The sequence below is a fragment of the Microtus pennsylvanicus genome, chromosome 8 (genome assembly GCF_037038515.1).
Source record: "Microtus pennsylvanicus isolate mMicPen1 chromosome 8, mMicPen1.hap1, whole genome shotgun sequence".
Classification (NCBI taxonomy): Eukaryota; Metazoa; Chordata; class Mammalia; order Rodentia; family Cricetidae; genus Microtus; species Microtus pennsylvanicus.
Window position 1 is genome coordinate 46,242,997 of NC_134586.1, and position 25,279 is coordinate 46,268,275.

General features: G+C 43.1%; 1 protein-coding gene across 1 annotated transcript in view; it reads left to right on the forward strand.

Moving 5' to 3' along the window:
* The window catches only part of Rybp (RING1 and YY1 binding protein), a 49,448-nt gene extending 33,490 nt beyond the window's left edge, over positions 1 to 15,958 (forward strand). The window contains exons 3-5 of the mRNA XM_075983342.1: positions 11,439 to 11,615; positions 11,720 to 11,818; positions 12,140 to 15,958. Of these exons, the coding sequence (XP_075839457.1) occupies positions 11,439 to 11,615; positions 11,720 to 11,818; positions 12,140 to 12,392 (529 nt within the window). The 3' untranslated portion in view covers positions 12,393 to 15,958. The remainder of the gene's footprint in view (positions 1 to 11,438; positions 11,616 to 11,719; positions 11,819 to 12,139) is intronic.
* The last annotated feature ends 9,321 nt before the right edge of the window (positions 15,959 to 25,279 follow it).

Consider the following 25,279-nt stretch of genomic DNA (forward strand, 5'->3'; position numbering starts at 1 on the left):
CTGACTTCATGCCTGTTTTTTACACCTTTTTCTCTATTCCTTCTGCTTTTCCACCTCCCACTGCCTCTGTTGATCTCATAATCATTAGAAAACATAGGCTCAGCTATATAAGCCAGAGTGAACTCATGCCTGTGGCAGTCTTGCCTCAGCCTTCTCAGTGGTAGGGATGCCTAAACATCATAGGCTTGTCTTTTGCATAATTGGAATGTTTTTTCCTGTAACATCAACCTTCTTAGACATTTCTCTGAAACTTGGAGGAATATATAGTTGGTTTCATTAAACCAAAGTTAAAAACTTGATAATGCTTTATGAACAAACCTAAAGTGTATGTGGGAAAGTTCTTTGTTTACTTAGGACAATTGTTTCGGCATTGTGTTCTCAGCTCTGCTGGAATAATTTAAGGCAAGTGTGTTTTCGTGTTTAACATTGGAAGAAACTGAAACAGAGGGGCTGTAGTTCCTTGTCTGTAAACTGATAGACTTGGACTACTGTTTGGAGTTTTCTGATAACTGTTATTGTTCTCAATAGAACATTTATAGCCAAAGCTAATGGGTAGCCTTATGTAATCCTAGTATGCCAGCAGAAGAGGTAGAATTGTGAGACACTATCCCCCAAAAGAACTACATCAAGCAGATTGCTGTCCTTTAGGTTTATCAAGACAGGCTTTGGGGCCTGTCCTGGAACTCTTGTAGACCAGGCTGGCCTCGAACTCAGAGATCCCCCTGCTTCTGCCTCCTGACTGCTGGGATTAAAGGTGTGAGCTACCACCGCCTGGCCTTTTTTTAAAGATTTATTTATTTTGTACACAGTATTCTGCCTGCATATATATGCCTGCAGGCCAGAAGAGTGCGCCAGATCTCTTTACGGATAGTTGTGAGTCACCATGTGGGTGCTTTGAATTGTACTCAGGACCTTTGGAAGAATAGAATAGCCAATGCTCTTAATTGCTAAGCCATCTCTCCAGTTAACTGATCCCTTTGGATTTTGATTCTGCCATCTGATGTGCTAGCTATTTCTTGCTATCTCTTTTGTCCTTGTCAGCTATCTTCATCTATTTGACTGATTTTTGCAAACCTCTATATAAAATAAACACTTCTTCATTTAGTTAGTTGCCTAACTTTCAAGTGTTGGGTAAATAATAGTAGATCTTGTAAAACTGTAATGTTCAAAGTTATGTTTTTAAGTTTTCTTTTGTTCTGTGCCTAAATTAGCCATCCCCCCCCCCCCTTTTAAAGAAACTTGCTTTCTATATGCTTGAACTTCAGTTAAATTCTCTAGGCATATAATTCAGTAGACTTCTGATTTACTTTCAGCCCACAAAAAGTCTGATGTATCAGTGCATGACTGAAATGTCAGTCCTAGGAGACAGACAGGAAGATCCAGGGGAGGTGCTGGTCAACCAGTAGCAAAGTTAGTAAGAGAGCCTGTCTGTGTCAGAAAATAAGGTGGAGAGCAATGGAACGTGGCACTGAGCGTGACCTGCCTCTTTATATATGTACCACGATTGTGTATGTGTGTGATGTAATTGAAACATAAAGCAGCACTTAATTGCTTATCGCCGGCTTTAAGCATTAAATTGGTAGGCATCTTGATCTTCACAAGTGCCATACTGTTTCTGTGGAGTTATAATACTCAAAAACACAGTACCTATCTGAGGATTGCAGGTTAAAGTTAGATTGAAGCTGCCTGTGGAGATGAGAGGATGAAAGGGGTTTAGGGCTGGTCTGGGCTGCATGAGACCATATCTTCAAAACTAAAACAAATCCTACTTGGAAGTGGTACTGTACTTGTAAATGACTTAAATGAAAAAGACTGCTAGTACCCAGTGTAGCTGATGGAGAACCATCACAAATGTTCAGTGCTGAGAGAGTGTGTGAAATGGTATAATCATGTTGAAAAAAAAAAAATTGGCAGCTTCTCAAAAAACTGGATGTAGGCTTGCCATAGATCTCTAGCTAGGAGAAATGAAAACATATGTCCACACAAAGATATATAGTTGGTGCTCATTTCATCTTTCTTCATTTTAGCTGAAACATGGAAAAAGCATAAATGTCTATCAAAGGTGATGAGATAAAAAAACAGACACACAGCGAGAACAAAGCTCAGAGACCAAACTCTGTTCGAGTAGATGTGCACTTAAGAAGTATATACTATGTCATTCATGTGCAACAAATTGGAGGAAAGATGGATCTGATCTGTATTTCAGAAATCCTATGTGGTCTCATGGAGCTGGGAGGAAACCTGCCTGGGAAAGAGCTACAACAGATGGGAGATGGTCATCACTCCATGTGTCCATGATACAATTTTCTAGGCTGAATACTTAAAACCTGAACTCATGGCCAGCCTGGACAACATAGAAAGATTCTTTTCTCAGCCAACCTGTGGAGGCGCACCCTTTTTAAGGGAGGCAGAGGCAGGCAGATCTCCAAGTTTAAGGACAGCCAGGGCTGTTACACAGAGAAACCCTATCTCAAAAAGCCTCTCTTAACAAAGCTCAGAAAATGGTGACCATGTTATACTGTCTTTTGCCTTCTCGTTGGCTGCTTTTGAGTGTGTGTCAGCTGTTTAGAAATGGGATGGGCAATTTTGGAGCTGTTGCTGTCTGTATAGCACTGAGCTGTAGAGAGACTGGAGAACCCTGGGTTCTCTTTCACAGCAGATTGTTTGCTTTGCTAGGCACATGAACTAAGTCTTGGCTTTTGAGTCATTATTCCTGAGGGGAAAGCTCCACTTTTTGAGAGTTTTTTTTCTCTTTCTAGAAAGCATTGTATATATTTTAGAGACCAGTACATACAACTGAAATCTATCCTTAGTTCTTTTGATATTTCTATCTTTAGCTGCATATTGTTTGATCAAGTGTGCCCTTGGAACATAGTATTCTTATGTACTAAAGCATAAGCATTTTGTCAGTGCTGTAGATCAGTGCCTGTGATAGGCATTCAAATTCAAGCTCCTTGTTACACACACACACACACACACACACCGTGCGCACGAGTCAGCCTTCTTCTGTTCAAGCTCATCTACCTGGAGGGGAATGCTTATTTATTTATCACCTTGTACCCTAGCTTAGTGAGGGCTTACTTCTTTCTTCTTTGAATGTATTGCTTTAAAACGTTAGATGATCCAATGAGCATTTGGCATTTATTAACTTGCAGACTTTGGAACCCATTCTGAAGGATGGGGTTTGTCAAATGGATACAAGGCAATAGCTAGGACAGTTATAGGGAAGAAGCCTGTAATGATAATGTGAGATTTAAAAAACAGTAATTCTATACCTGTGTGATTAAAAGAATCGTACTAGTAGAAATAATAGAACAAATAAGTATATGGGAAAGAATTCCAGGTAATAAAAGTGGAAGGATCCAGGTCTAGAGCTGTATATAGGTCTGCAATCCCAGTATTCTAGAGACTGAGGCAGGTAGATTTTACCCAAATCAGCCGGGTCTCTGTAGCAATTTGAGGGGACTCCATATTTGGATACTGAAATCGCAGAAAGTTTATAGGAGAAACAGCTTATTTATAAAGTCCAGACTTTGTCCACCAAAGATGCAGCAAGTGCTCTTAACCATCGGGACATCTCTCCAGCCCTGACTCAGTGATATTTCTAGAAAGCAACTCTGTAAATTCATAAAAGACTAAAGCTACCATAGGCAGGCAGAAGGAAAGAAGTGAAAGCAAAATGTGATGTGAGGGCTTCATCTGGACCCCAAACAGAAAGGGGGGGGGGACTTGCATAAGGAGATTGGAGATACTTAACATATTTTAGCAGTTTTTACAGAAAGTTTGTCGGCAGTTTTTAAGAGGGTGGGAGAGATCATTTCATATAGACTCCAGTCATTTGTGGAGCATGGAAAATTCAAAGTCTGTTACACACTTGATCATGAATGAAAGTGGAGTTACTTTGCTGTTAGAAAGAAGCAGGTACTTGATTAGAAGTAAATACTGAATTGAAATGTATCTAGATGATTATAGCCATTTGTGCAATAAAAGATCACAATTTTGTCTACATGTCCCTTTTATATGCGTGAAGGGTTTAGCTAACATTGTGCAATCGGCAATCTTTCTGGTGATTTAGGAATCCCGCTTGAAGCCAGAGTACTTAACTTGAGATGGTGTGGTTTCTCTAGTTAATAAATAAGCAGACTTACTCATTGCACAGTGTTTTTTTTTTAAGTCTGTAGATCTTTTTTTACTCTACCAGAGAAACAAAAGACCTCCCTCCCTCTCTCTCTCTCTCTCTTTTTTTTTTTTTTTGGTTTTTCGAGACAGGGTTTCTCTGTGGTTTTGGAGCCTGGCCTGGAACTAGCTCTTGTAGACCAGGCTGGTCTCGAACTCACAGAGATCCGCCTGCCTCTGCCTCCCGAGTGCTGGGATTAAAACGTGCGCCACCACCGTCCGCGAAAGACAACATTTTTGAAGGATTTGTTTCCTAAGTTTTTGTCCTATGGCCCTAGATACTTATAAACTACAGTGCGTAGAACTGATTGCCCAAGTCTTCTCTAGTCGCATAAGCAAAAGTGAGGTAGTTGGCATATTCGAAATGGGTGGTAAGGTGGAGGATTAGAGCTTGTACTCACCTAGTACAAAACTGGATTAGAAGCACTTGAGGATGCCACTGGGATTCCTGGAAACTTTTTGCCTCTCTTTAAAATGGTGTGCAATTCTTTGCTTCCTTGCCTTTGTTTTTTTTTTTCCCCCTTTGGTTTTGTGTAGTGGAATTTCAAATGTAAAGACCGCCTGAAGATCTGAGAGTAAAACAGTCCCACTGGTCACCCTTACAGACTAGATTATGGTAGCGCACATACCTTTAATCCCAGTAGCCACAGTAGTTGCCATAGAAACTAGGCAGTGCACACACCTTTAATCCCAGCCCTAGAGAGGAATATAAAAGACAGGGCGAGACAGCTCTAAAAAACGCAGTCTCCTGAGATTCCAGGAGGCAGAATCACCATTTCAGACTGAGGTGCTTTTCTGCGTTTCTCTGCATAGCCATGGTTGTCCTGGAACTTACTGTCCTCAAACTCAAAATCCTCCTGTGTGCTTGGAATAAAGGCACGTGCACCACTGCCTGGCTTCTTCACCTTTCCCTTGCATCTGTTCACTCATTCTCAAGTTAATATGGTTTAGTGGAAAAGCATAAAAGTTATGTTTTGAGTTAAAGTCTACTTGAACCTGCCCCATAATTTTTTGGTGTTTGGTTCCTTAATGTCCTCTGAAAACTGAGAATACTGAAACATGGTGTATAAACAGCTCAGCACCGCACAAACCCTTCTCATAAATGCACTTTTCCTTGAGAAACCACAGCCTTAAAGAGTTCTGTTCTGAGACCCAAACAGTTAAGTATAGCATTATAATGAAAAGATAGGCCTCATGATGGTGTAACATCTACTTCTACACCACTTTCTAGAGGACACACACCTATTCTTGAATACACACTGAGCTACTGTCAGGAAGCTATCACTTCAAAGCCATTTTAGAGGTGTAATGCAAAATTGAAGAGGTTGGTACTGCTTTATAATTATTCATAATCTAGTAGAGAAACAAAAAGTAGTAAATTATGTTCTAAATGTTAGGCAGCAGATACATGATGGATTGAAGCTTCCTAAACCTGGCTACAGATGATTTGCCTAGAGAGATGGGGAAACAAGTAGCCTTGATCTTGGGTGTATCTCAAGCTAAGGGATAGAAGGCTAACAAATACATAGTTGAGGGTATCTTCAAAAAAATACAACATCCAGTGTAGTTTGACCTTGTGTGAATGAGCATTCTGGGATAAGGCAGGTGGAGAGAGTTTAACAAACCCTCGTGTCAAGCCCAGGAGTTAAGATTCCCTTCTATAAGCACCCAGCCATAGCAGAATGCTAATTACCAGTGATTTAGAAATTATTATAGCATGAACTTTTTTGATCATATTACCTTCTCGCAGCTGTTGTTTCCTTGTACTTAATTTTGGGGATAATTTTAAGGGCTAGATTTGAGGGGAAACGTTCAAAAAAGATTTTAATAAGTCCAATTTGGCTCTTCTCTTAAGCATCACCTTCAGCAAGTAGTTGGGTGAGTATTATACCTGGAATTGACAAATAGCTTTTTAGATTTGTTTGAAGAATTACAGATTCTCAGTGTTCCATAAGTATTTTAGAGAAATAGTTACATAGATTTTAAATAGGGTCTTTGACAGCTATGAAGTAATTTGGGCCGCAGATTGGATCACTTTAATGTCTTTTTTCTTGGAGGGGAGACTTGGTTTATTAAGTTTATTTGCACCTGAAACTGTATTTGCCTAGGGAGTTGTTGTCCTTGTGGTTCATAAGTTGGTTTTGCATGCCTTTTGGAAGATGATGATTCTGGTCACATCCAACTCACTGTAGAATGTTTGTAAGATGATATAGCTGACTGTAAACAGGCTAAATGAGTTGCTGACAATGTAAGCTACAAATCTGCCTGCACTTCACTAAGATGTGTTTATTAAATATTGAATGCAAAAATGTAAGGGTGGTTTGAAGCTTCCTAAAATCATTTACTCCAGTGCTTTCATCATTGAGGAAACAGAAGTTTGGCCAGATAATGTAACTTAGCCAAAATCACACAGTACACTGCATCAGAAAGTAGACCTCGATGCTGCTGCAGGCCCTCTTTTCTGTTAGGGCAGGGGGGAGTGAAGCCAGTACTCTTCCCGTCCAGTCCGGGAGTTCCAGTTTGGGCTGCAGTTAGGGTCCTTGGGCTGCCTTGGAGGGCATGATCCTGACACCACTCAGACCAGAGAATAAAAATGCCAAGGAAACCCATTGAGCTTCAGAGAAAGGTTCTAGATGGCTTGTAAGACAGCTCAGTCAGTAAGGACACTTGCCACCAAGCCTAACAACCTGAGTTTGATCCCCTCGACCCACATAGTGGGAAGAAACAACCAATTCCCTCAAACTGTCCTCTGACCTCCACATAAACTCCATAGTACATACCACACACACGCGTGCGCTCAGACTCACACACAGTTCTTCCGCATGAGACATCCTAGAACTCACTCTGTAGACCAATCTGGCTTCATACTCACAGAGATCTGTCTGCCTCTGCCTCCTGAGTGCTGGGATTAAAGGCTGTGCCATCACTGCCTGGCTCAGGAGAAAAAAGTTTTCATTATACAGTAGTTTGAGTTAGAATTGGGAGGAAGGTTTTTACAGAGCACAGTGGTTCTCTTGAGTCTGGTATATACTGGTGAGAAAGAATAACCTAGAATGGGATTACAATTTCTTTAGGTCACTAGTGGCGAATTTTAAGAATTGTTTGTGAGAGAAGGAACAGCTCTATATTTAATACTAAAAGATTTCTTAAGCGTCAAAGCAGAGAAATTAGTGATACCTTACAAAGTATGGCCACAGTCAGATATGGTGGAGGTTTTAAATTGTCTTTGTGTGAAAGTAGCTGGTTTTAATACAACCTATGAATCATATAGGTTACTTGTTCAGGAATTAGGATTAAATCAGCACAAGTTGCACTGGTTAAGAAGCCAGGGCCATTCATGTATGGTGGGTGATACTGTTGGGACGGACAGTTTAGCACATTGCCTTAGAGGTAAATTGAGGAATCATCCTGAAAATGTAGCCATGCCTTAGCTGTTCACAACTTAAAACTTAAATTCTTTTTTTGTTTGTTTTGTTGTTGTTTCTCTGTAGCTTTGGAGCCTGTCCTGGAACGAACTCAATCTGTACACCAGGCTGGCCTCGAACTCACAGAGATTGGCCTGCCTCTGCCTCCCGAGTGCTAGGATTAAAGGCGTGTGCTACCATTTGCCCGGCTGAATTTAAATTCTTTTACAGAGACTTTTTTTTCAAAGAAAAGTAACTTTGATTTATAAAATTGTATTTATAAAAGCATATTTGGTCTGTCTAGGGCCTTGATGTTGGATGTACTACAATTCCTATCTTCTGCTAAGGCTTTTACAGGTACAAGAGATAGGAAGAATAGCTGCACATAAATGCTTTTGTGTCTTTAAACCTGGCATATGCATGTTTTTGGAATTAGCACTAAAAAAATTAGGTGCTTTTCACGGGGATACCTTAATATAAGAAACCATTCTAGACTTTCATTTTCCTTAGGTCATGAAATTGCTCCTTAACACAGAAATACTGAGGTGGGTATGAGGGATGGTTATTCTGTAGCAAGTCTTTGAATTTAAGAAAATAAGTTGCCACTGTGCAGGGTTTAGGTGGGGGAAGAGCTGGTGGGTTGCTTATAAGGTAACTGTCAATTAAGGATATTATTGAGCCATACATACAACATTTAGAACAAAGCAGTTATTTCCAAATAACACAGTGCTTTTAGAAAGCTGAGTCAATTTTCATGGTTAATAATTGAATACTATGCTAATTAGTCCTAATTTCTTTTGGCTTGTGTAACACAGCACATCACTTGTCTGCCCACACACTGTTGTGCCTGTGCTAGGATGAATGGGCCATCGTTTATTCCCTGTATATATGAATTTCATCCTGTCTATAATGAAACTTGTGGTCTGTGCTGAAGAATTAGCATATTTGCTGATGTGTGAGTGCCTAACATGATCACAAGTGTTTAGACATCTTACCTGTTGAGTGCAGCTTGTGAGTTGTGCAGCTAGCTGACCTTGTCAGGAGTCCTGCATCCTGGAGAAGCCAAAGAGCTATGATAGGGAGCTGGAGGCTGTGTTGTTAGGTGCTCTACCAACAGCCAGACCTTCACAGGTGCTTTGAGATGCAAGAACTCTCCTCTCTTTGTCTCTGTCCTGCTACCCCCACCCCCCACAGAGGGTTTCTCTGTACAACAGTCCTGACTGTTGTGGGACTTACTTGGTAGACCAAGCTGGCCTTGAATTTACAGAAATTCACCTGTTTCTGTCTCCCAATTGCTGGGATTAAAAGGCACCACCATTGTCCAGTTTATTTGTCCAGCTTATCTGGCATTGAAGTATAAAGTGTAGCCTGGCAGAGGAGGAGGGGGAGACTTAAAGCCACAAGGAAAGAAGACAAAATTGAGTAATTCCTTCCATCCCAATCTTTCCCAATTTATTTTAAATGACTCTGGGGTTTTACACTGTTACTTTTGTTAAAAATGATAGAGCCTTCTAAGGACATTTCAACAGTTTTTTTTTTTTTTTTTTTTTTTTTTTGCGTTGGGGGTTGTAAAAGAATGTTTATCTTTTTTTTTTTCTTTTTTGCTTCAGTGACTTTAGGACAAATTAACAGTCCTAAACTTTGGGGGGAAAAATAAAGTGTAGCCTGGTAGAGGACACTACAAAACTTTACTGGGGTTCTAGCATGAGGCCCCTGGGCACCTTTTTGGTTCTACCTCTATATGAAGTGCTCTGCAGGTGCCTTCTCTTTATCTTGGGTTCATTTTGTTTGCAGTGGGCTTAATTGAAAGGTACTTTTCTGTACGTATTAAAGCCTCATGTAGCTCAGGCTAGCCTCAAATTTGTTAGGTTTAACAGCAGGATCAAACTCAGGACTTTGTAGTATGCAAGGAAAACACTACACCCAAGCACCAAAATTCCCTTTGACATCCAAGTGTAGGTTAAACTATATGACAGCTTGTTACAAGTCTGATTTACAGTGCTTGGTAATCTTGTAAACAGCTGGTTCTCGTTCCTTTGGTGCCTATGAAATCTTTGTATTTGCAACTATATTCCTCTTTGAAGGAACATGTTAGGTAGGGCTGCTTCATTGTTAAAACTGATGGCACCTTTTCACATAAAGGTGAAGTTCTATGAGTGTTTGGAGGCAAGGGCTTAGACTCAATAGTCATCTAGAGCAGCCTGTGGGTTGAGACCCTTTTGAGGTTGAATGGGTAGCATATCAGGTTTTTACGTTACAGTTCATGACAGTAGCAAAATCACAGTTATGAAGTAGCAATGAAAATAATTTTACGGGCTGGGCGGTGGTGGCGCACGCCTTTAATCCCAGCACTCGGGAGGCAGAGGCATGCGGATCTCTGTGAGTTCGAGGCCACCTGGTCTAGAAGAGCTAGTTCCAGGACAGGAACCAAAAGCTACAGAGAAACCTTGTCTCGAAATTCCAAAAAGAGAGAGAGAGAGAGAGAGAGAGAGAGAGGGGGGGGGGGGGAGGGGGGGGAGAGAGAGGGGGGGGAGAGAGAGGGAGAGAGAGAAGAAAATAATTTTACGGTTGGGGTCAACACAATATGAACTTCATTAAAGGGTCACAGCATTAGCAAGTTTGAGAACCACATATAAATCTTATGACTTAATAACTTCACTTAGAGAACTGTACTTTGAGCTAACTGGTTTACTGATCAACGCCTTTGTTGCTGGAGGCTGATAGAGTTGACTTTTGTCGAGATTGTGTCTTTACTGGAATTGTAAGCATTGTCCCCTACATTGTTTTTTCAAGGGGTACTCCATTAACCTTGTTTGCTCAACAATCCTGTGTGAGGACTAGCTGAACTATGTGAGGAGGCAGTGCTGTGTAGGACTGACTGTGTTCCAGGTCCTTTGCTTGGGGCTTTCTGGTGTACTAGGCTATGTTCTAGCAGCCCAGTTGTTTCATTTTGCTAAGAGCCCATTTGAATATTCCCATTTGGGGTTTAGAACTTTGATTACTCTTGACTGTCTAGCTGGGGAAATTTTATATTAGTATTATAGGAGTCCTGTCTCACCCAACCTTCAGCGGTCAATTATGGTCAATAGCATTTCATCCCAACCATCTCTACCTGTATTCCCATGCTCGATGGGCCACACTTGCCTTGCAGTAGCTCGGGGACCTCACTTATGAGACCTGTTATGTGACTGTAGAGGAGGGGTTGTTGTATATAGAAACATTGGCTAGCATATCTCCCCCCCACACACCCCCCTACCCCCCAGTTTTGGGTCTGTGAATAGTCCTGCATTGTGAGAATGTTTGGTGCTCCTTAGAAGCTACACACACAACAGTGATGAGAGAGCCCGTGTCAGCTGGAGATTGGTGCGGGCATAACTGTTATGACACAGTCAATGTATCACTTGTCTGAGGTTTTTTTCACAGTGACTTCATCCCCTTGGGAGTTTGTATGAACCACAGTTACCTTTTATTGCCCAGTATGTGTTGTCCGTGCCAATTACAGCTGCAGGGGAGCAGGCCTAGTTGGAATAATTAGATTGAGGAGTGAATGTCACACTTCTAATTTCATTCTCTTTTCAAGGGATTACCAGTGTCCCTTTAATAAAACGAGATTAGCCTTCTGCAGCAGCAGTATTTGAAAGCTGTCAGTATAATCATGACAGCTCAAAAGACTGTGTCTTTAGCACTCCTGTAACGTGTTGGATGATTGCACAGGGCTGTGTGCATATGTACCAAAAGGGCATGTGATGTCTCCTTTTGAAGACAACATTGAAACAGTGTGGAATAATGGATAGTTGAATTGCTAAGAAAATACTCACAGCCAGACACTAATGCTGTATCTTGTGTTGACTGTTGCAGGAAACCTCGCATCAATTCTCAGCTGGTGGCACAGCAGGTGGCACAGCAGTACGCCACTCCACCTCCCCCTAAGAAGGAGAAGAAGGAGAAAGTGGAAAAACCCGACAAAGAGAAACCTGAGAAAGACAAGGACATTAGCCCCAGTGTCACCAAGAAAAACACCAACAAGAAAACAAAGTAAGTATCTGGGTACTGATTACTCTGTACTAATTTGCACTTGGGTCAGAGATTTCAAATGATGACTTATTTTTGTTTTCCTGGGTCTTTGCTTTTACCCTTAGACCAAAGTCTGATATTCTGAAAGATCCTCCTAGTGAAGCTAACAGTATACAGTCGGCTAACGCTACAACAAAGACCAGCGAAACGAATCACACCTCAAGGTACTATGAAACTAGAGTGAAATACTAAGTTCTTGATTTAATCATAATCAAAAACCCAAGATTCCTATATACTTAAGAGATTTTAGGCCAAGGGAGGTGGAATGAGGAACTAAGATAAGGTTCCTGACCTCTTAGATCATCTTGGCCAGAACAAAAAGAACAGAAGTGGTTTGTCATCTATGATCAAAAGTTCTGCTAGCTGATGGTCATTTCTCCTATTGTTAAATGTGGTCAGAATGCCTACAGTACATGGGCACAAGCTTTTGGGAAGGCTCGTGTAGATGTTGTCACTCCCTAAATGTCTCCCTTGATGTGTTTCAGACCCCGGCTGAAGAACGTGGACAGGAGCACCGCACAGCAGTTGGCCGTAACTGTGGGCAACGTCACCGTCATTATCACAGACTTTAAGGAAAAGACTCGATCCTCCTCTACATCCTCCTCCACAGTGACCTCCAGTGCAGGGTCAGAACAGCAGAACCAGAGCAGCTCGGGGTCAGAGAGCACAGACAAAGGCTCCTCCCGCTCCTCCACGCCAAAGGGCGATATGTCAGCAGTAAATGATGAATCTTTCTGAAATTGCACATGGAATTGTGAAACTATGAATCAGGGTATGAGATTCAAACCCTCCACCTGCCCATGCTGCTTGCGCCCTGGAGAGTCTTCTGTGGACGACCTTGTAGTGATGCTACCAGGAGAGGTTCTGCTTGCCGTGGGCATCTGGCTACCAAGGAATTTCGTACCCTGACAGTTACTCTTGACACTTTTATGTATTCCATTGTTTTATATGATTTTCCTAACAATCATTTATAATTGGATGTGCTCCTGAATCTACTTTTTATATAAAAAAATCTGCTGTGCACAATTTTCCATGTACATTACAACTGGTTTTCTGTTTCTGTTTTGTTGAAGAGGGTTGGGAGGGGGGAGGGAACTTTTATTTATTGTGTTCACAGACTCCATCCTGTCAGCATATCCTCTTAAATTTAGTTCTTTCTTCCAGCTATACTCTGTACTATCAGTTTTGATATAACTATATATATAAATATAAAATTATATATAAAGGGTTATTTGAAACCAATCCATGGCAACGCTGGTGCTTGATACACTGTGAAGTGAATACAACATTGAACAGTTGACACAGATCTGGGACAGTCCCTTCTATGAAAGTGCTGAAATATAATTAAAATCAGTCTTACATGAAGTATGTTCCAACCTACATGGGAACTTGACTCTCTCATCTGTCTTTAAAAGTACTGGATGATATAAAAAAATATATTTTTTAAACAATGTGATCTCAAATTTAAAGACTGCTCCAGATAGCCTGCATTTGCGATGGGATAATTGACAAATCACAGGTGGTTCAGTTGGAGGGCTTTGACCATTGGAAGTAACAAAACTAGCTCCAGAATGCCAAGTATTCGTGTAAATTACGGTCACATGTTAACATTACTGTTCTTAAGCACTCATGAAAATGTGTTCTGTATCTTGAATTCCGGCCTTTCCCAGACCTCTGCTCATGCCTGAGGCACATCTAGCAACTGTCTGTTAGTCCTAGGGTTGCAATAGGTGCGTTTTTAACCCACACCATCGGGGAGGCGGTCTACTTCCCCTGTGACATTGCAGTGGTGGGTTTTGTGATTGTGTTCTGTTTGCCACCCCTACCCCAGCCCCCAAACCTTCACCCTACCAATGCAGTTGTTTTCTTCTTAAAATCCTGCTATTACTCATTTTACTTAACAGTGGTTGTCAACCACACATCCAGTTTCTGGTGTTGTTTCTCAGCTCCTTGTGTGGGAAAGGACCGCAAGGGTGCATGGACAAGTCACAGGACAAAAGCTCCCGCCCCAGGAGAGTGACCAGGCGGTCTTTGTCTTCTCAACAGAGGTGACATGACTGAACCCTCAAAGTTTCTTTTCACTTTTCCATTTTAGGGGCGGGGATAATCAAAGACCACTAATAACCCCATCTCATCCCAAGTTTGGGTGGTTCTACTTTGTACTTAGATTCAGGGTATCTCTCCTATCTGACTTTACCTTCATATCCACTCTTTGTAGTACTTAAGTCACTTTAAGTATGAGAACGTGGTGTTAACCTTCCTTTATTGGATCACACTCGAAGGACTCACGGGAGAGTGTGTGTGTAAGGAAACACCACATCTTGGTGTTAACCTGGTTTGCTTAATAATAGAACTGATTTCGATCTGTGGAGGCAACAAGTTAAGAACATGAACAGCTTGAATTGAGTAGCCAACGGGAACGGTTCCATTCACATTTACATTAAAACCAGTCCGGTCATTCTGCGCTGTAGTGTATGTTCTGTCCCAAAGGCAGTGCTATTTGTCGCTGGGCTCCTGTTCTCAGAAGCATGGACAATGCTCCCCTCTTTTTAAAACAGTGCTTGTATCTGGGATGCAAGCTGTACTTACCTTTTTAAATATCTTTTTAAAGTATTTATTAATGAACCAAAGGAAATCAGGTGCTTTCTGTAAGCATCAGAATATATAATACATAGTGATTTGACTATGAATTTTAAATCCACATTTTAATATTAGTGGGGTATTGCAAAGACATTCCTTCTAAAGTTTTAATATTCCTTTTATTAAGGGTCTCAGGGAGGGTTAATTAGTCAGCCATATTTATTTTCCAGAGGTGTAAGGAATTGCTAAGTTTTTTAATTAACTTTTTAAAAAAATTTAAATGCCACCAAATTCATGTGGATTGCACTGCTCTTTGAACCAATAAGTGTTGGTATGCACTTTGTTCAGAAACACTGTGTACTCTTTCAAAACGAGTTTCATGTAAAGTGATTGGACCCCCTAGATTAGTGGGAAAGGCTGATTTACCAGCTCCTCATAGGCTACTAATTCATTCATCGCCCATGTCTTGGTTTTTCAGTTTTGCCTCCGTGATAAATTAATGAGGAGAGGTGAAGGGAGGGAAGGCTTCAGAACGAGTGGAGTGAACTTGCCGTGAGGTAGAAACTGCAGCTGACAGTAGCGGAGTCTAAGCAGTCTGGTGTCCCTGGCCGCCCTGTCGCTGCTGTCACAGGCTCTGCTGGGGTGAAGAGGTGGTAGGTGCTACACAATGACATCCTCAGGCATGCATTCTGGAAATGGAATTCTATAGTACTCAGTAGGTAAAAACACTAGTGTAGCTTACAAAGAGACATTAAGAGGACCAGAAATACTTGGTATTCAGTGGCACAGAAAGCATATTGAAACAAAAAGCACAGTGTTAAGGCTTGCAAGTTTCCCGTATGTTTAGTACATGATCTTTCTTCACACTCGTATGTACACGCACAGAGCTGACCTGACTTGCTCTGCCCGAGTCATGCAATTGGGAGGGGAAGAAAAAGACATCTTGATAACCACGAAAATATTTTAATCAAAACCTTTCAGTTTGGATCTGGGTACTTCGGAACATTGGCAGAAGCTTCTGTGAGTTTAGCTCCACTGAGATGTCTCGCCTGCCTTATCAAGATCATTCTCAGTCTACATTTTTAAGCTACCGTATCTTAAATTATTGAGAAATTATTAATTGCTGAATATATAATAACCTTTGCTTGTATGTTACCGAAAATGGTTTAAGAGCCAACATTTAGAGTGTGACAATGGAGCTGAACAGTTTCTAACGCGCAAGCAGTTCTGTTCTTGTGTATGACTTGTAACCTTAATTTACTGTGTAAAGATGGTTACATTATTTCCTTAGCTTTGTTTGTTGGAGACAGATAGCGAATGCTTGTTAAGTATGTCAGAACATAATCTTCCCTTGTGAACTTTTGTTAATGTCTTATACGAGCTCTATTTTCCATTTGCCCAGAAAGATGGCTTGTATAATGCTTTGGAAGTTTCTGCTCCGTCCGTCTTAGAGCTGACAGTCTGTTAGGTTTGTTTTCTCTTCATGCTAAAGTGTCAGTGGTTTTGTGAACTGGTCAGAAATTCACAGGTCTTAAATGTTTGGGGGAAATTTATATTGGACACTGCTCTTTGTCTAGCAAATAAAAGATGTTAATATATTCCTGTTATTGGCATGTGCACGACTATGTTATTAGAAGCCACTTTATCATTTTCCTGCTTTAAATAGAAATGTCTATTTATGAATTCTGCTTGTAGTTTTTTCACAAATAAAATAGTAAAATTTACATTGGAGATGATTATTTTGTTGTTCCATAGACCTTAGCTCTTAGAAAAGCCTAGTTTCACCCCCTGCCCCACCCACTCGTGGGATGTTTCCAGTGGGGATAGAAAGCATAGTTCCTTACGTGCGTGTGCTACCACAAGCTGAAGGTTATTTTCAGCGTCTTAGTGTGTAGATCACAAATGTACAAGAAAGAATTGAGTCAAAGAGCCATCAGGATTTGGAAGAAAGTGGTTGTGTTTATGCTCCTTTCAGATAGGCTGTTGTGATCTAAAGGAACTGGAGGTGTCTTCCAGTGTTTGAAAGCCCTCTGGCCAGAGTACATTAAGCCTGTTGTGACCAGATGGAGTGAAACATCTTGCCTGGCCCCCAAGCCCCTCAGGAAGCCTGGCTTCTTACCTGCTGCTGCTTGTGGCCTGCCTTGGAGGATTCATGCTGAGGACTGTGTCTGGTTCTGTGCTTGAGCTCGCACCGAAGGGAAGGGTGCAAATGGGAGTCTTGCCTTGAAGAAACGCTTACCAAATATTTCGTGTTTGTAATTCATCACTGTTCGATTCTTCAAGAAGTATTGGGAAGGTCTCAAGGGCACGGAATAAATGGTGTCTGTGTTGCTGCTGTTTGTGCTGGGACATCTTAGGTGCAGAAACATTCTCTGCTCTCCCTCCCATGCTTGTACTTGTAGCCCCTTTGTGGGGTCCCACTGATAGTGGTACTGGGAACACTCGGGAGGATGGAACCTCCCATGTGATATGTGCGAACACAAGACATCAGGAAGAATAGATTATTAACCTCACTGTCCAAGAGGCCAAAGCTAAATACTGTCCAGACCTGAGAACTGCTTGCAGGTGTGACCTCAGTGTGCTAATTGGTGCTTGCTGAAGGAATTGCACAAGGGCCAGAGTGATGTTAAAGGCTTGGCAGTGCCTGGACAGCCAGCTCTTGAGTGAAGCAGAGGAAGCCTGTTGGACCTTGACACTCTGAACATGGAAGGAAAAGCGGGACAGCTTTAGAGCTTTCTTGAGGCAGGCTGGTAACTTTGGGCAAGTCCTGTTTGCTAGTCATGGACAGTAGCTAATCTGCCTGCACAGTGGAAGGGGGCAATTGGTCTTATAGCAAATGCTCTGGTTTTCCTAGGAAAAGCACAGGCTGTAGGTGGGAATACAAGTCTCTGCGGGTCTAGGCAGACAGTGGCGTGGAAGGTATGCATGTGATGTTCTGCTGTTAGCCAAAGTGGGGGTGGGGTTGGCCGGCTCTAAGGCATCCAGGCTGTCAGGCTTCCATTTTGACCATGTATTCAGAGGTTGCTAGGGGTGAACAGTGAGGTGGAGGAGACGGTTGGCTTGGGAGAGGCCTATTGTGCAGCTGCCCCCACTCAGCCCTGTGTTTGCTGCTGGGGCTTGAACATAAATAGGGCCTTGCCTCTACTACTACTGCCCCCAGACTTTTTTAAAAGTTTTATCTTTGAGATGGCCTCCGTAGGATTTCCAGGCAAATCTTGAACGTTTGGTCCTTCTTCCCTGGCCTCCAGAGGAACTAGGATTGCAGGCCTGCACAACCAGACCCAGCTATACAGGTGCCTCTGCCCTAGACCTGCAGGGCAAGCATGCAGGCTGCTGCAGTTTTACACCATGGGCTCATACCAGACATCCCTAATACAGACGTTGATAATCCTTGCTCCCCTGACATATGTGTTACCCCTGCCCACAACAGAATTCACTTAAAACTTTGGAATTAACATCTGAGGAACTGAAGCTAGGCATCCAAGGAGGCCAGCTGAGAGGCTTGGAGGAGGAGAGAAGAAACCACCTAGAACTTCACTGGCTCCCTGCAGAACATAGCCAGATGGAAGATTCCCAGTCAGTCCTGCCAGGTCTGAGCCCTACAGCCTGAAGAACAGCCCAACCCCAGATTCCTGACCCTAAGGACCGTGGAGTTCCGAGTGTACCATGTAGTCCAGACCAGGATCTGTCTACCCAGGCTACACCCCCAGTTCTGTTCTCAGCCATAAATCACAAGCAGATGAACAAGTGGATGCTACTCCTGGAAGTGACAGGATACACTCAATGGAGTAGATGGAGCAGTGAGAGACTCACCTCCGGGGACTGGGTGATCCTGGGCACCTTACAGGTGTGAGAGTCCTTGCTGAGACAGTGGGACCTGCACCCTGCTGGCCTTGGTCTCTCTGATGCCCTGAGAAGTGACTGAAGGAGATTCATTTTCATGCATTTGCATTCTTACGTTCCTGGATAAACTCACTGATAACAAGAGCTTGGTATGATTGATTTGTTGTGCTTTTCGGTTGTGACTATTTTTTCCTGGTTCAGAGGCAGCACCACTTGGTCAAAGGCCATGCATAAATAAATGGAATTCAGGGGTGGCTTTGTCAGCTGTTCTGTATTTCTGTGGCTACAGTGTCGCTCCCAGTGTGGCTTTCAATTGTTTGGATTTTCAATCAGTGATATTATTGTTTAATTGTCAATTATTTCCTTTTAATTTTTTTCCTAGTATATTATTTGCTGAACAAAGCATTGGGTTTTGTAATGACTTTTTTTAAATGATGTATTTAACTTTATTTGTGCAATGGTGTGAAGGCGTTAGACTGCCCCGGAACTGGATTTACAATCACTTATGAGCTGCCATGTGGGTGCTAGGAATTGAACCCTTGTCCTCTGGAAGAGCAGCAGTCAGTGCTCTTTTCCACCGAGCCATCTCTCCAGCCCCTTGTAATTACTTTTTTGACACTCTTAAAATGTCTTTAATCCCAACAGTAGGGAGGCAGAGGAAGGCAGATCTCTTAAGTTCAAGGCCAGCCTGGTCTATAGAGTGAGTTCTAGGACAACCAGGGCTACACAGAGAAACCCTGTCTTAATCGCACCCACCCCCAAATTTAAGGTTTTGGAAATTTCTTGTGTATAGGGTGTTTCTGATGCCCCCCCCATCTTCTCTTATTCCCATTCCTGCAGACCCCTTCTACCCTATTATCACCCTACCCCTTGTCCTGTGCAGGTGATCACAGCTACTGTGTTTTTGTGATTGCCACTTTCCTGCCGATGATATAATTTCATTCTTAGAACTAAATAGAATCTCATTCTGCTACCTCTTCTTGCTTTATAATCCTGAAGAATTTGCAATCTAAGTACCTGCCATCATGGAACTATGATGTATAACTCACAGGAGTTGTTGAGGTTTGAACCCAGGGCTTCATGCATGCTAAGCAAGCACTATACTGTGCCAACCAAGCCACATCCCAGCCCATTAGAACAATAACTGCTTAAGTCTCAAAAGCTCAAGAGAAGTCCTGCAGACAAAAATCTGTTCCCCTGTAGTCACCCTGATTTTTTTTTTGTTTTTTGTTTTTTTGTTTTTTCGAGACAGGGTTTCTCTGTGGTTTTGGAGCCTGTCCTGGAATTAGCTCTTGTAGACCAGGCTGGTTTCCAACTCACAAAGATCCGCCTGCCTCTGCCTCCCAAGTGCTGGGATTAAAGGCATGCGCCACCACCGCCCGGCTTACCCTGATATTTTTAAAACAATTAAAGCCACCAACTAATATGACACAGGGGAAGGCTTTAGTGACTTTAGTACAAGAGAATGGCAAGCCCAAGTACTACATAGAGACCACTCTGTTACTTGGAGGAAAGCACTGTACCTCCAACACTTGCGAGGCTTTATGACCTGAAGAATTCCTGGCTCCTGGCAGATATTCAGAATATGCTGGTTTTTCTGCTGGCTTTAGCTGTCAACAAGGCCCTGCAGACATCATCTTAGTCCCACTGAAGCTTAAGAGAGTCGTTCCGCACTCCACAAGCCTTTCTTTGCAACAGCAGGTGAGATGTTGGCAGCTGGCCATGACCATCCACCTCCGTGCCTGTGAAAATCTCTTGCCATCTGAGACCTGTGCAGGTCTGCAGGGAGGAGCCACCAGGTGTGGGGAGCCCATCATGAATGCAGTCTAAGTTGGTGGCTCTTTGGAGCTTGCCTTACCCCCAAGAGAAGGTAGTAATGTTAGCAGAATGGTGGAGTGGGCATCACATGCAAAATCAACATGTATTCCAGGACCAAAGCCCAAGGTCCTAGAAGGACCCTGTTTTTAATCTATCTCCTTAAGTGCTTGTGTTAGAAGGTTCATGAATGGTTGCTGCTTTTGTACCTGCCTACAGTACAGTGTTTAGGTGGGGAGAAATATTTACTAACCCAAGATGTAGGGGAGAGAAAACTTCCTTTCACCCTCTTTGTTCATTGAGTTCATGAAACAAACTCAGTATGGACCAACAGAAGAAATGCCATTTTACCTCATTCTTATGAATGGGAGTGTTCCAGCAAACTCACATTCAAAGAAGGCCTGGTGCCTGACTTTTATGTAGCAATAAGGAACAGGCTTGGAGCTTCTGGGAGTTGCTGAAGACGACTGTGGAACGATGAGGAGAGAAACAGGAGCAGGGGTGTTCGGTCGAATCAGAGAATGTTGTTCCTCAGAACTGAGAGTGGTGGCACACGCCTGTAAGCAGGAGGGACAGGAGTTCAAGGCCAGCCTCAACTACGGATTGAATTCCAGGCCAGTCTGGTCTATGTGAAACCTTGTGCACAAAACAAGTCCCATGTAAGAAGTGGCAGTCCTGTGTCAACCTTGAGACTTTCTTTCCCTGGAAAAATGAGTTCCACTGACCTGGTGAATAAGATTCTCAGGGAGGGGAGCTCTGACAACTCAAGTCTGTTGGAGACTGTCCGTAGGTGTGATGGTTAATTAATCTTCATTGTCTACCAGTTAGCATTTAGAATCACCATGGAGCCGGGCGGTGGTGGCGCACGCCTTTAATCCCAGCACTCGGGAGGCAGAGGCAGGCGGATCTCTGTGAGTTCGAGACCAGCCTGGTCTACAAGAGCTAGTTCCAGGACAGGCTCCAAAACCACAAAGAAACCCTGTCTCGAAAAAAAAAAAAAAAAAGAATCACCATGGAAATGCCACACTAGACTTGTCTGTAAGGGAGTTTCTAGATTGGTTTAACTGAGGCAGAAAGATCTGCTCTGTATGTAAGTGGTACTTCTCCTGTGTCTGGGGTCTTGGGCGAACACAAAAGAGAAAGGCATCCCACTGCTTCTGCTCCCTGGCTGCAGATGCTTGTGAGCAGCTGCCCCAAGTTCCTGCCACCACCGTGATGGACTTCCCCAAACCAGGGGCCAGAATGAGTCCTTCCTTCCTCAAGTTACTCTTGTTGGCATTTTATCTTAGTAATGAGAAAAGCAGTTAAATAGGTAAATGAGCCAGGCTTAGAGAAAGGCCTCTTTGAGTCGGGATATACTTTCTTGGACCAACAAGGTCTGCGCAGGTGCCAGAAGGCGCTAGAATCCCTGCAGGGCTCTCATCGAGCAGCTGCACACGGGTGCACCTCATTTTTGCACATTGTTTTCTAGGTCCCAACGGTGATCTTTCAAGCTCCATTCTGTGTTTGACTGTTGGGGAGGGGCAGGCCCAAGGATTTAAGCCAGTTCTCTCCAGCCTTCTCCTGCATGTCCAGAATTATATGACCCACAAATTCACATATTACTGGCCTTTTGGAGAATTTGCTTGGTTCTTGATTTTTGCAACCTGGCTTAGCATTTGACTCTCTCAAGACAGTGGCCTACCTATCCATTTTCCAGCTTCAAATATTTTCTTGGTAGTGGTGGCACACACCTTTAATCCCAGCATTCCGGGGAGGCAGAGGCAGGCGGATCTCTGTGAGTTCAAGGCCAACCTGGTCTACAAGTGCTAGTTCCAGGACAGGCTCCAAAGCTACAGAGAAACCATGTCTTGAAAAACCAAATAAATAAATAAATAAAAATTTCTTCGTGTTTCCCTTCCTTTCTCTTCAGACTTGTGGTTTTATTTTGTTGCTTTAAAAACAAACATGGTTGGGACTGGAGAGATGGCTCAGCAGTTAAGAGCGCTGACTGCCCTCCCAGAGGACCTGGGTTCAATTCCCAGCACTCACATGGCAGCTCACAACTGTCTGTTACTCCAGGATTCAACATCTTCACACAAAATAAAATACAGAAAGCAAAACCAACACCAATAACACACACAAAAGAACAAAAAGAACAACAACAAAAAAAAAAGCCAAGGTCTGGAGAGAGGACTTGGCAGTTAAGAGCACTGGATGCTCTTCCAGAGTACTGGGGTTCAGTTCCTAGCACCCACATGGCACACAGTCATTTGTAACTCCAGTTCCAGGGGACCTGACACCTTTTTCAGGCCTCCATGGGCACCAGGTATGCATATGGTATACAGACATACATGCAGATGAAATACCCAAACATAAAAATAATATAAACAAACAAAATCCATCTTTACCTGAAAGCATTATGGTTTTTTTTCCCCAGCTAATATTCACCTTCCTGATGATAGTGTGCAATAAGCTAGACATAGTGAGGAACTTCCACAGCCTGAGGAAAGGTATCTGTGTAAAAGTCCAGAGTGAGGAGGTGGGCTCTGTACAAGGATATCTGTTGTTACCACTTCTGTTCATCTCCACTGGGATTCTCGCCCGACTGGAAAGGAAGAAGTAAAATGATTCGTCCTTACGCGTGACATCATCTTTTACATCCGAAGTCCAAAGCATTCTTAAAAAAAAAAAAAGGCCCCTGTTATACCAACAAACCCGGGGAGAAGTTCAGGAAGACTGCCCATCAGAAGAACAGTGTACAAGAGTCAATGCTACTTCCATACATTTGCAACGGACATGCTGGAAATGAAACGCAGGACCATTAAGAGGTGCTGCACCCAGAGCAGCTTAGTCCTGGAAACCTGACAAAGGGCTGTGAAGAAATGAGAAAAAGCCATGCAAACACGTGTACAGAACAACAGGGGTCAGGTGGGCCATGTGTATTCTCAGGGAGCAGCATCAACTACCCACCCACGTGTTCACTGAGAACCACACCGCGGGAGGGCGCGGCTAGTTGCCTTAAGCAGCAGTTTCAGCTGTCAACATTTGGGAGGAGGAAGCAACAGTTGCTGGCTTCTGGACACACTACCAATGTTAGCACTGAGACCAGAGGAAGGCTTTCTCAGTTCCAAGCCTAACCTGTGTATATGTTTATGACCAGGCCACTGCCGTGGGTCTGATCCATTTGGTCCTTGACGTGACCATGCTGATCTCAACAATACACATCCACTCAGTGCTTGCTTGGCCTGCAGCAACGATGGGCCAGCTAAATGGCTCAGGGGGTGAAAGTATTTACTTTCAAGCCTGAGTCCCTGAGTTCAGTCTCTGGGACATCATGTATTGTGATGTTTTATTCTTTTGGGTTTTTTTGGGGGGGGGGGGCAGTCTACCACCCAGCTCCCAAATAAATCATACACGGAGGCTTATTCTTAGTTAGGAATGCCCGGCCTTAACTTGGCTTGTTTCTAGCCAGCTTTTCTTAAATTATTGTGACTACCTTTTGCCTCTGGACTTCTATCTTTCTCTTATTTCTATGTCCCTTTCTTTACTTTTCCCCCGTGCCTGTGTAGTGGGGTGGCTGGCCCCTGAAGTCCTCCTTTCCCCCCTCATTTCTCCTCCTATTTATACTCTCTGTCTGTCAGCCCTGCCTATCCTTGCTCCTGCCTCGCTATCGGCAACACAGCTCTTTATTAAACACCATCAGGTGTTTTAGACAGGCAAAGAATCACAGCTTCACAGAGTTAAACAAATGCAGCATAAACAAAAGTCACACAACTTAAAGTAATATTTCCCAACAATCGTGGAAGGAGAGAATGGAATCCTGAAAGTCTGGTCTCTGCATGTGCACTGTGTGTGTGCACTTTCACACACTCAAACACATGCACACACACACACACATATACTAAAAGGTAATGACAAAAATGTAAAATAAAAATATTTAGAAATATTTGTAACAAGTGAATATAAAAACCTATGTTTTGAGAAACTGTTGAAAGAAATCAAAGAGCTAAGTGGGTAGAAAGGCATTCCATGTTCATGGATCATTGGGAAGAAGGCAGACTGCAGAAATGCCTGTCACAGCCAATTGGGCATGGTAGACCCATGCCTGTGGTTTCAACCCAGCCCTCTCTGAAGTCCTCTGCTTTGTCTGCCTGGTCTACTTTGGAATCTCCATTTTCTGCAGAATTCCCTCCATCTTCGCCAGCGTTAGTTTTGCCCTTTTTCCTTCTGGGTACCTTCTCTCCCAACTCTGCAGGAGACTTTTTGGTTTGGTTTGGGTTTTGTGCAGGAGACTTTTTAGGCTTTAGCTCCAGCCGCAGAGGAGCAGGTTCAGCATAGAACCTTGAGGTTCTTTTCTGAATCACCCGCCATCTTGTCTTCCTCTCCTTTAGCAGCCCGTTTAGCCGTTCTTTGAGCATGGGGTAGAGGGAACAGAGCCACAGCGCCGCAGTTTTGATGGGTCCAGGGCCATCATTCTCTCTTTTTCCTTCCCCAAAATAAAAAATTGGGGGCTTCAAGGGGCACCATAGTTAAGTTGTAAAGATGCTCACAGAGAGGGAGAGGTGTTTGTCAAATGCGTGTAGCTGAGAAGATACTTTGGTTCAGAATGTACCTGGACCTTTTACAATTCAAAAATGAAAAGATAATCCAATTAAAAACTGGCCAAGGGGTCTGAACAAACATTATAGGAAAATGTAAACATGGCCTCTAGAAGCCTATGAAAATGTGTTGAGGGTGATTAGCCAGAAGGGAAATGCAAATCCAAACCTTGGTGAGATGGATGCCCTATCCATTAAGACAGCTTAGATAAAGATGGACAGTCACAAGTGTTGGCAAGGAGAAACTGAACCCTCAAAAGATTAATCATAGAATCCAAGCAATGAAAACAGCACTTGTTAATATGAAAAGATGGTAGTCTCTTCTCTGTCGGGGGAGGGGCTGCAGTGATGGCTCAGTTGGTAAAGCGCTTGCCAAGTGCAAGTACCCGAGCTCAATCCCCAAACCCCACGTGAGAATGCTGGGCATAGTGGCACAGCTTTGTAATCCAATGCTGGGGAGACAGAGATGAGAGGTTCGGGCGGGGGGCTGTTGCTGGCCAGCCAGTCTAGAACAGCAGGGCAGTAAGAACTTGTCAAAAAGAAAAAAAAAAGACAGCTCCTGAGGAAAAGCGGCAGAGACTGTCTTCTGTCTGGTATGCATACACATTCTTGCTCTCTCTTACACACACACACACACACACCGGCTGGGAAACACCAAGCTCACATTGTAGACACTTGGGTCGGTTTCAAATGGTGCCTGGGTAGTCTCAGTTGCATAGCCCATCTGGGAGGTAGCTACATATGGGGTCTGTCAGAACCAGAGAGCAATTTCACTAAGCCTACACCCTGAAATGTGGAATTCACGGG